Source organism: Pectinophora gossypiella, chromosome 20 (assembly GCF_024362695.1).
Source record: "Pectinophora gossypiella chromosome 20, ilPecGoss1.1, whole genome shotgun sequence".
Taxonomy (NCBI): domain Eukaryota; kingdom Metazoa; phylum Arthropoda; class Insecta; order Lepidoptera; family Gelechiidae; genus Pectinophora; species Pectinophora gossypiella.
Window position 1 is genome coordinate 10,073,120 of NC_065423.1, and position 12,536 is coordinate 10,085,655.

General features: G+C 41.0%; 1 protein-coding gene across 1 annotated transcript in view; it reads left to right on the forward strand.

The window, feature by feature from the left end:
• The first annotated feature begins 209 nt into the window (after positions 1–209).
• Positions 210–12,536, forward strand: part of LOC126376233 (cell division control protein 45 homolog) — a 14,036-nt gene continuing 1,709 nt past the window's right edge. Inside the window, exons 1-9 of the mRNA XM_050023501.1 lie at positions 210–363; positions 455–745; positions 1,104–1,184; positions 1,786–1,917; positions 3,447–3,635; positions 4,239–4,396; positions 5,960–6,161; positions 8,830–9,027; positions 9,770–9,948. Coding sequence (XP_049879458.1) covers positions 313–363; positions 455–745; positions 1,104–1,184; positions 1,786–1,917; positions 3,447–3,635; positions 4,239–4,396; positions 5,960–6,161; positions 8,830–9,027; positions 9,770–9,948 — 1,481 coding nt within the window. The 5' untranslated portion in view covers positions 210–312. The remainder of the gene's footprint in view (positions 364–454; positions 746–1,103; positions 1,185–1,785; positions 1,918–3,446; positions 3,636–4,238; positions 4,397–5,959; positions 6,162–8,829; positions 9,028–9,769; positions 9,949–12,536) is intronic.

Genomic DNA, 12,536 nt, shown 5'->3' on the forward strand with positions numbered 1-12,536 from the left:
TGATTGGCAGTAATCATAGAACAGCATGGGCCTCCGGGTTGCGCGGAAATCCGTGTTGCTTTAATGTGGCAGTAATAAAATTTCAATTTGTTTAACCGTTGATTCTCAAATACTGAATAACGTCTTTTCGTTAGTTATCTTAAAGGGTTAAATTGAACGCCTCTATAATTTTGGCGGGAATAAGAATGTCAGTTTGACAGATACTCGTACGGACTCCCCGAGCAGGTGTTTGTGTTTTCTTTGTTGTTTACAGCGACGAAAATGATGATTTCTTAAAATACACTTTCAATTTTTCCTTTATAACAATCCAAAATGTTCATAGATGATATTAGGCAGGATTTCTACAACGTCTTATTGGGGCATGTGAGTAAAAACATGATTTTTGGTTTACGTTTTAAGTCTATGAAACTAACCCAAGTTAATCATATAACGGGTTTTAATTCTTGTGTTTTAGAGAGTATTACTGCTAGTTCATTACGACGTCGACGCGATATGCACATGTAAAATCCTACAAGATCTTTTTAAGTGTGATAATGTGTCGTATACTTTGGTGCCTGTTGGTGGTATATCTGAGCTGAAGACGGCTTACGAAGAGAATTGTGAGGAGATAAAGTACGTGGTGCTGATAAACTGCGGTGGTACGATCGACCTGGTGGACATTCTGCAACCAGAGGAGGATGTCGTGTTTTTTGTGCTTGACTCTCATAAACCGACTGATGTGTGTAATGTTTATAGTGATGGACAGGTAAGCAAAGTCTGTAGGTTACAATAAACTCAAGAAAAACATAATGTAAAAGGTAAACAATTGCTGTATATACATATGGAAGTAAAATGCCTTTCTGAAATGGAGTTATTGACTTTATTTTTAATAATATTTTTTCGATAATAGTATATCCATCTATTATAGTACCATATAATATGTCAATGGTGTCTCCATTTGTAGAATAAATTCCAAATTTGAATTTCAAACTTAACTATTCCATGGACAATCTGTTTATTGAAAAGTCAGCCCTAAACTAAGATACCATAAAACACCTAATATATAAAACATTTAATCCATTACTATTTTGCATATTTTTTTATTAGAATCTATAATGTTTTAGGTGAGACTGGTACATAGAGACAATGAGGAGAACATTCCAGACTTTGATGACATCTTCAGAGATGATGAGGAAGAGAATGAGGTAGGTAATGCCAGAAAGGTAAGAGAACCTAACCTAGGTTGTCTGGATTGCTACTTAGCAAAAAGGCAAAATACAAATACAAATTGATTTATTTGTGAAACACAGGTAGAGTAGGTTGTTATACATATATATAGGTTAGAGCGCTGTGATCTGCCAGTCGGTGTACAAATATAAATTAATTAATATAAAGGGGATGTGTCACAAAAATCACTTTGTGATCCCTAGTTTGGTTAGGACACTACAGGCTAATCACCTGATTGTCTAAAAAGTAAGATGATCCTTGTTTTGGCAGGCATGTTAGGCCATTGGTTCCGGTTACTACTTACTGATGTAAGTAAGTAGTTGTTACATGAGCCGTGTCAGGGACCTTTGGCTCAATAATAACCCTGACACCAGGGTTGATGAGGTTGGTAATTCACCTCATAACCCACACGACTGAAGATAGAAGACTAGCGGGAGTGTGGAGCTCCATACCAAACCCCAGACCCTTTATGCTGGTGGGGAGCGGAGAGTTGCCATTCTATACATAATATTATTCCTTAGTCTATGCCTATATTCCTATAGTGTGATTTTTATTCTGTAACAAATTGTTATGTTGCAGGAAGAGGAGCCAGAGGGCGGCAGGGAAGCCCTCGAAGCGGCGGTGGAGCGCCGCCGTGCTCGCCGAGCCTGGGAAGAGCGCCGACACACCCTCATGTTCAACTACACACAGTTCTCTTATTATGGCAAACCAGTGAGTTGATCAAAATATTTTAATTTTATTATTTTAATCATATATTTATTGAGTTTTAACCTCTCATATGCCGAGATACCAGACACAATAGATTTTACATTGTGTCTGGTCGAGATCCGCGTTCCGGCGTTTAAGGGGTTAAGCAATCAAATCAAAATTAATTTTGGACTATAAATCATTCATATGTATTTTCTTAGTAAATAATAGTTAAAGAGAATCTTAAACCTCGTATCCACTGGGCAACAACTAATGCGCAACATGTAATGCTCAACATGTACGGCAACGTTACATAACAGCGCGAGACGTTGCCAGCTGAAGCGCAACATCTAACGCTCAACATGTACAGCAACGTTACATAACAGCGCGCGACGTTGCCAGCTGAAGCGCAACATCTAACGCTCAACATGCACGGCAACGTTACATGACAGCGCGCGACGTTGCCAGCTGAAGCGCAACATCTAACGCTCAACATGCACGGCAACGTTACATAACAGCGCGCGACGTTGCCAGCTGAAGCGCAACATCTAACGCTCAACATGTACGGCAACGTTACATAACAGCGCGTGACGTTGCCAGCTGAAGCGCAACATCTAACGCTCAACATGTACAGCAACGTTTCACAACAGCGCGCGACGTTGCCAGCTGAAGCGCAACATCTAACGCTCCACATATACGGCAACGTTGCACAACAGCGCACGACGTTGCCAGCTGAAGCGCAACATCTAACGCTCCACATATACGGCAACGTTGCACAACAGCGCACGACGTTGCCAGCTGAAGCGCAACATCTAACGCTCCACATATACGGCAACGTTGCACAACAGCGCACGACGTTGCCAGCTGAAGCGCAACATCTAACGCTCCACATATACGGCAACGTTGCACAACAGCGCACGACGTTGCCAGCTGAAGCGCAACATCTAACGCTCAACATGTACGGCAACGTTACATAACCGCGCGCGACGTTGCCAGCTGAAGCGCAACATGTAACGCTCAACATGTACAGCAACGTTTCACAACAGCGCGCGACGTTGCCAGCTGAAATGAAACATGTCGCGCGCTTGTTGTTTGTTTAGAGAGCATCAATAGTAGAGCATGAATTGTTCGAGTGAACACTAGTTTCTCTGGCGTCATGTTGTCGACACGACTTCTATTTCTAGATTACCATTTTACAATTTATCTTTGACCCAGTCAAATACACAACATACGAAGTTTTTTCTACATCCAAACAGCCCACTGCAGAGGCTGTCTGTATGCAGAAGAAACTGCCTCCCATGTAACCCTGGACCGCACGGGAGTGACAGCACAACAAGTACATTACCGCAAAGGAAAGGGGTCGCTTCGCGAAGCTTCTGAAATCCCCAGGTTTCTGAGATTCGGAAAAGAGTTAGGTTGGCTTACGTAGTCAACAACAGCACACATAATGGACCAACTTAGAGCCTAAATGTGGAAATCTGAATCGACTAATATAATCCTCTAAGTCGTTAAATAAGCTTCCCCCCCCCCCCCCCCCCTCGTGTGGTCCGCAGAGTGCGTGCGTGCTGCTAGAGCTGTGCCACGTGGCGTCCCGCTGCGGCGTGGCGGCGCTGTGGGCGGCCAGCGTGGCGGCCGTGGCGGCGCGGGCGCAGGCGCAGCGCGCGCCCGCCGCCTGCCTGCTGGACGCGGACACGCTGCACCGGCTGGTGGCCGGGCTGCGGAGGACCGGCGGCGACGACACTGTGAGGACGTACATTTCTAGCCTTTTCAATGATAATGGCCTCCACGGTCCAGTAGCTGACCGACGGGCTCACCATCTGGAGGTCCCGGGTACGATTCCCGGTTGGAACATACCATACCACTACCACCACACCACTCCACCACCACACCACACCACCATACCACTTTGTGATCCCCAGTTTGGTTAGGACATTGCAAGTAGATCACCCGATTGTCCGAAAGTAAAATAATCCGTGCTTCGGAGGGCACGTTAAGCAGTCGGTCTCGGCTACTATTTACTAAATAAGTATGCAGTTGTTACATGAGCCATATCAGGGGATTATAGATCTTACAACCCTCGTAAGACCCCTTCTGGGTTTTTGCCAAGTCTGGATTTAATTTTATTTAAGTTTTATTAAGGAAACACAACTGAGACTAAGAAGGAGGCTGCCGCAGGATCTAGCCAACTAAGGCACAAAATAGGAAGCGACACTGGTCGCTTACCTAAAATGATACCTATACACCACAAGAAGTAACTTATTATCCAAAAGTGTTTGCGCGCAAAAGGGAAGAAAAAAAAGTTTAATTAAGTTAGTTTTGTTTTCTTTTTTATTATTGGTTGTTAGCAAGCTCGCCTGGCGCTGGAGAAGGAAGCGTGGCTGCCCCTGTACCGCGTGTGGTCGCTGGAGGCGGCGCTCAAGCACTCGCCTCTGGTGGGGCCGCACCTTAAGATGCACACGCTCGCCGGCGCCAATAAACTAAGGCAGCTGCTCGCTGATATGGGGTAAGTACTTGTTAGTGGGCTCTGTTTTCCGACATTAGAAATTGTTAACTTTATTATAAAATAATATAATGTTGGGTTTATTTTGGCACATTTTGTTGGTCTCATAGTGATTTTCTGAGTTATTGTAAACTTAATAATTATTAACCACTAATGGCATTTACGCGTCCATCCGTTACTCACTAACATAATTTTAATTTAAGGTATATTGTATTTCTCTAGTTAAGTGAATTGTATTCTTTTGGAGAAATAAATTTCTTAAACCGTAAACCGTATTTAGACTCTAAGATGGCCCATTATGCGTGTTATTTTGGGGTAAGTACTTTCTTATGTATTATAATCATTTGGTTCATTAAAAATTTAAAAAAACCCCGACCAAAAAAAATTACTCAATTATTATGACAAAAGGTTAAATATGCAAAAAATAACTTATCCCACATATGCTTGCAAGCAAACTGAGCGGGTAACATTCCTATCACACTTAACAAACGACCTGATGACCTTGAAGACCTGAACCGATTTCCACCAAACATAGCTAAGAACACTCTCGACTGATATACCTTTCAAACAAAAAAAGCCGCATTAAAATCGGATCATCCGTTTGGGAGCTACGATGCAACAGACAGATACATACACATTTACACAGACACGTCAAACTTATAACACCCCGTCGTTTTTGCGTCGGGGGTTAATGCTGTTGTGTATTTGATTTTCCCGGATAATGAATTTCTTTCAAATCTTTCATTTTAAAATGAACGGCTGTCAATCATCCATCTATTTTTTTTCGGCGGATAAGTATATCTATACCTTATTTGTTATTTATCTATTACCCTCCGGTTGTACAAGTGACTCATTTACATGGTATGCAACAATATTATGAAAAAAAAAAGGGAAACATGTGTCTTGCATATTATGGGTACCTTGCCTTGTGCTTAAGTCGCTTTTATGTAGGTCATATATTATTGCAATACTTAAAAATACTACAACATTCTACTCCCTTATTTAAGTAGTAATTAGAGGATAACTGTTATTGGCTATGGTTTAGTAAGTAACATTGTAAAACAATTAGAATAAGCTGTTGATAACCCAAATAAAAATAAATAAATATGAAATTGGTGCTAATTCCTGTAAACGCCATCTAATTTTATTTTAAGTTATATCTTTCATTTTCTTATCCGCCGAAAAGGATAGGGACGGGTAATCGACAAGCATAAAATTTATGGAACACACGTCAGTTTTAAGCAGAAATCTAAAACAACCGTCTAAAATTTTTTACATCGGCCAGTAACCCGACAGAATTAAGTAGACAGCACGTCAAATGGATTGCATAACAGCGAGATGCCTATTTTATTCGCACGGGTTATTCATTCATTTACTCATTCTTCCTAAAATTAAGAGCTGTCAATCATCCGTCCCTTTCCTTTTCGGCAGATAAGAAAATGACAGGTATAACTTTAAATAAAATTAGATAGCGTCTGCAGGAATTAGCACCATTGACAGGTAAAATAAAATTAGATGGTTTGTACAATCAGCTCCAGTGTCTAATAATTCTTATATTTCCGCCAGCTTCCCACTGCAACAAGCCCGCCAAGCGTACCGTTCAATGGATGTGGAGCTCCGCCGAAGCCTCATAACAGCGTTAGAGACCTCAGCCCCCAAACACAAGCTGCCCACCCCGGTAGAAGCAACTTTCTTGTTGTACCGGCCACACTCACCGCCCCTACCTGCGTTGGATGTCACCTACGCTATATTGGGGCTTATCGAACATGTGAGTACTGCCAAACTACTGTACCACTGTACTGTGCACTGTACTGTCACTGCTGTGTTGTGTACTGTTAATCCATCCATACTATAATCCTGGAGAAACGAATAATACTACGTATCGAACAGCATCTCTCCGCTCCCCACCAGCTAAGCTAGATTTAGTGAAAACTGCAAGATGAATTAATAACTCATTGGTGCAAGTCCGTTACTGGGGTTCGAACCGTCCCTCCCTGTTTGAGAAACGTGCCAGTGTTCCATAGCCATAGGATCTGTGATGGAATGTACCGTGTGCGTTACCCCAACAAGAAAGTATCTCCTAGAGTTATATGAGTAGAACGTATAGTTGGTGCCTTATCTGCTGTAAATGTGCCCCCACATAAAAAATGTGTGCCCCCTGTCGTTTCGAAAAAAAATCGAAAAAACGATTCTTGCTGGGGTAACGTTTTTCTAGCAGGAAAATTCTAAACGAATGATCGGAGAGAGAAAAACTGTGCATGGCCAGATAGCTTATATGTGTGCCAAAATGTGCCCCCAAAAATAAAATCTGTGCCCCTTCAGATTTTCGAGATATTGCATTTCCTGCTGGAGTAACGTTTTGATGAATAGTATATCTCTAAAACCATTGCATGTGCCCCTGTAGAATAAACATACGCGAGTAGCTCTTAATGTGTGCCCCTTTGTGCCCCAATTAGATTTTAGAAAATATTTATAGTTTTCAAGTTATCGCGGTTTTATGAAAACCCGAAAAAACATCGCAGCGCCTAAATGAGACAAGGCATAACTTCGCTGAAAACTGTATTCGGTCTTTCTTGACGCTAATAATAACCATACAAAGTTTCAAAAATGTTCATGCATGCGTTTTTGAATAATCTTGCTAAAAGTAAAAACGATGGTGTCATAACTTTGACGGCAAAATACAAGGAACTGGCACAATCCCAGATGTGTAGGTGTAAACCAAAATCTTGTGCCTTTAGTCAAAAATATATGGTGAAAATATTGAGCTTCAAATGTTACGCATTAAGTAAATATAAACAAAAAACCAAAATATGTAAACAACGGCTGGTTATCCGACCAAATCTGAATGACTACTAAAAAGCGACGGATTCATACATATCGATGACCTTCTTTACTTTACTCACTAACCGGTTCACACGTGTTGTGCCTGAGTACACTGAAGTAGAAAAGTAATAACTAATAAAATAAAGTTGTTATTGGATTATATTTTAATAGCTGTTTCTATGACCTTACACATGATTAAGTACATTTATAAGAGCCATTTTCAAATAAAATGTACATGTGACTAACATGCTCAAAATCGTGACCAAACTGTTTTGTGACATACCTGTATTTTTATACTAATGTAAGTCACATTTATTGTAAAGCAGAGTTAAAACTATGTTTCATTTATATAGTCACAAGGTGCATTTAATATATTTTTTAATTAGCCCTCAAAACTTTTGAACGCGACTGTAAGGACAACAGCTTAGGTATAATACGTCCAATAAAGAAGGTCCTCGTTAAGTATGAATCCGTCGCTTTTTAGTAGTCATTCAGATTTGGTCGGATAACCAGCCGTTGTTTACATATTTTGGTTTTTTGTTTATATTTACTTAATGCGTAACATTTGAAGCTCAATATTTTCACCATATATTTTTGACTAAAGGCACAAGATTTTGGTTTACACCTACACATCTGGGATTGTGCCAGTTCCTTGTATTTTGCCGTCAAAGTTATGACACCATCGTTTTTACTTTTAGCAAGATTATTCAAAAACGCATGCATGAACATTTTTGAAACTTTGTATGGTTATTATTAGCGTCAAGAAAGACCGAATACAGTTTTCAGCGAAGTTATGCCTTGTCTCATTTAGGCGCTGCGATGTTTTTTCGGGTTTTCATAAAACCGCGATAACTTGAAAACTATAAATATTTTCTAAAATCTAATTGGGGCACAAAGGGGCACACATTAAGAGCTACTCGCGTATGTTTATTCTACAGGGGCACATGCAATGGTTTTAGAGATATACTATTCATCAAAACGTTACTCCAGCAGGAAATGCAATATCTCGAAAATCTGAAGGGGCACAGATTTTATTTTTGGGGGCACATTTTGGCACACATATAAGCTATCTGGCCATGCACAGTTTTTCTCTCTCCGATCATTCGTTTAGAATTTTCCTGCTAGAAAAACGTTACCCCAGCAAGAATCGTTATTTCGATTTTTTTTCGAAACGACAGGGGGCACACATTTTTTATGTGGGGGCACATTTACAGCAGATAAGGCACCAACTATACGTTCTACTCATATAACTCTAGGAGATACTTTCTTGTTGGGGTAACGCACACGAATGTACCCACTTTGGGAATGTTACCAGCAGTAAAAAGGCGCAAAACATATTATTATGTAAAAAGAGCTTTATTATCTAACTTTTAGGCTAATAAGACCAGAGTACAAGAACAAACAATTTGAAAAGGAAAAACAGCCAGTGTCATTATTATTAAAGAATTTTAAAGACGAGAACAATCCCACAATTACACACACACACACACGCACACACACACACACACACACATACACATATTGGGATAATTGCTGGGAATAGCGCATCACTGCATAGGACCATAGTAACTGTTTTTTTTTCCTTTTTTTTTTGACCCATTTTTCCCCCGTAGCAAACCCTGCCGCCGGCGGAAGGCTTCCAGCACGCGCTATCTGCCCTGGACATCCTGCCCGGCTGCTGCGAGTCCCGGCGGCTGGGCTTCGCGTCGGCGCAGGCGGCGCTGCAGGGCGTGGCTCGCCTGGTGCACAGCACCCTGACGTCGCGGGGGTTGCACCTCGCGGGGCCGTTCAGCTACTTCATTGTTCAAGAGGTCGGTCTATCCCAACTATACAGGGTGTTAGTGACATCGTAACGAAAGCTTCGAGGGATGACTCAGACCATGTTTCTGAGTTGATATCAAGTGGAATTGTCCGTCGCACAAGTATGGAACTGAAAATAATTTAAAAAAACTAAAAGAAAAACATGAATTTTACAACGGAAAATTCCATTTGATATTAACTCAGAATCATGGTCTGAATCATCCCCCTCAGTATTCGTTACGATGTCACTAACACCTTGTATACTTTACTCTTGTCTATCCATACAGTGTAGATTTTATAACTATCTATAACCCGCAACGATTACGCTACCGTTATTATACCGGTACCCAATTTCTAGTGGTCCGTAAAATCGGTACTGTAATTTTATACCGGTAATACCCTATCCGATTGTATACCTAAATCGCTTTTAAGTCCCGTACCTATTTTCTATTACACTGGCTATACAGGTTGTGAGAAGCTGCAGTAGTTTTATTCGGATGAGACGTTCGTTATGTAAAAATTGACGATTCAAAGTGTAACTATGTTACCTACTGAATAAAGATATTTTTGAATTTGAATTTACAGATAATCTAATCGGTACCGTAAATTTAACTACTAAAAACCTGGTTTTAAGTAAAAAAAACTCAATCAATGAATAATACCCTGACTACAAGGCTGATGAGGTTGGTCATGCACCTCACATTTCTTATAGAAGAGTGAAAAAAAAACTTGTTTGATTCTTTCTGTTCCCAGGGCACCCCAGAGGCGGAGCTAGTGAAGGGTCCTCACTGGCTGGGCGTAGCGACGCGCTGGCTGAGCGCGGCGGGCGGCGGCACGCGGCCGCTGCTGGGCGCCGCGCCCGCCGCCGGGCCCGAACGCGGCCGCAGTCTGCTGCTGGGGCTGCCGCCGCGGGCCGACCACGAGCCGCGCAAGTATGTCCCACATCACTAATACCACTACAGATATCAATCCTGATACCCAACTCCCGGCATCCGTACTCCCAGATACCCAACTTCCGGAGTACCGACTCCTAGATTGCCAAATCCCGGCACATCAGGGTACTCGACTCCCGGGATCGGTTCTGCTAGAATGTCAACTTCCGGGTTCCCAACTTCCGGGATCCTGACATCCAGAATCCCAACTCGCGGGATTCCGACTTCGACGGATCCGGACTTCCGGGATCCGTACTCCAATTCCCAACTCCCGGGATGCCGACTTTAAGATCCCCGACTCCCGGGATCCGGACGCGCAAGTATCCAACTCCCGGAATCAGAACTCCCAGATACACAATTCCCGGGGTACCGACTCTTATATACCCAAATCCCGGGATTCCAAAAGTTATTCCCAACTTCCGGGATCCCAGTTACCGGGATCCGTACTCCCAGATTCCCAACTCCTGGGATCCGTACTCCCATATTCCCAACTCCTGGGATGCCGACTTCGGGGATCCCGACTGGCAGGATTCGTACTTTTAAGCGAAAACTTGGCGGTATATATGTCACCGTAAAATTGTAAATAACGTTAGATTATAATCTATCTCGCGAGATTGTGAACTGTCGAAAAATTGTGAAACGTAATATACTGCTTACAATTTAACGTATTATTATTCGTCAGATTATAATCTATCGAAGTAAAACTGTTAAATCACAATCTTACAATTGTCAAATTGTCAACTGTCCGACGGCTGTCCCTGATTGGTCGGCCTTACAGTAGACCGTTCTGTGTCCATAGAGTTAGGAATAAAACACAGGTGTCAGTCAAATAAAATAAATGCTCTTCAAGATTGTGAAATCAAGTACGTATTTATTAATTATTTAGTAAGTAATCAATAATTCTGACATCACATGGTAAGAAAAAATGTATCAAAATTAAAAAATCTGAAACGTATCATTCAGTATACTTTTCGTGTGTAAGATAAACATGCTGGCGGCATAGGGGTGGCCCAAGGGCCACCCCCGCCGCACCCTAACCTACTGTTATGCCTTGTAAAAATTATGACAAAACACTATTATTCTAAAAAAGAATTATGGATATCTATTTATTAATCCCAAAAATAAGTTATACCTAACAAACCAGTATTCCTAGATTTTATTATGGGAAAGTAAAACTATTATGCTAAAAAACGTTATGCAAAAAGGATTATGATAATTAAAATTATGACAAAAACATTTATGCATTTTAAGAGAATCCCAAATTAACATTATGCTCACTCTAATAGTTTTGTAACTCTATGGTATAGCACGCGAGGTGCGTTTCGTATCACAATTTGACGGTTTCACTTCGATAAATTATAATCTACCGAAAAATAATACGTTAAATTCGTTAATAAACAATCTCGCGAGATAGATTATAATCTAACGTTATTTACAATTTTACGGTGACATATACATTCAATAAAATCGTGTCAAATTAGGAAAGTACGCATCGTCTTAAGTAGTATGTTATTGGGCATTCTAGACCATCGAAGTGAAGGGATTCGCGAAAATGTTCTTGGGCATTCTAGACCATCTTCGTTCAGTCGGATCGCTCGAGCGCCAACGCGCTATCGCGCGCGCTCTCGCGGATCCCTTCACTTCGATGGTCTAGAATGCCCAAGAACATTTTCGCGAATCCCTTCACTTCGATGGTCTAGAAATACCCAATAACATCGATGGTTCTTAATATTACGATCAATCGGTTAGCAACTACAACACTCACCAGTATAGCTCGAGTCATCATGGGATTTCATATCACTGTATTTAATATCACAAGTATAATATCACTTAGAAAATTATTTTGGTCTGTCCGTGTTCGAATCAAGTTTTTTCCTGTAAGTCAAATTCATTAGCAGATTGCTTCATGTCTCTATACAATTTGCTGTCCTGTCATCCAATACCAGATTGGCTCAACGATCTCCAGAATTATGACATAAAGTGATAATATAATTTGAGACTCACAAAGTACCATACGAAAATATCAGAAATTCTATCCAGATTGGCGCGAGTCGTCATTGAATTCAAGAACAGCTTCGGTCCTGTCATTTAATACCAGATTGGCTCAACGATCTCTAGAATTATGACATAAAGTGATAATATAATTGAGACTCACAAAGTGCCATACGAAAATATCAGAAATTCTATCCAGATTGGCGCGAGTCGTCATTGAATTCAAGAACAGCTTCGGTCCTGTCATTTAATACCAGATTGGCTCAACGAACTCTAGAATTATGACATAAAGTGATAATATAATTGAGACTCACAAAGTGCCATACGAAAATATCAGAAATTCTATCCAGATTGGCACGAGTCGTCATTGAATTCAGGAACAGCTTCGGTCCTGTCATTCAATACCAGATTGGCTCAACGATCTCTAGAATTATGATATACTTAAAGTGATAATATAATTTGAGACCCACAAAGTACCATACGAAAATATCAGAAATTCTATCCAGATTGGCGCGAGTCGTCATTGAATTCAAGAACAGCTTCGGTCCTGTCATTCAATACCAGATTGGCTCAACGATCTCTAGAATATGATAAAA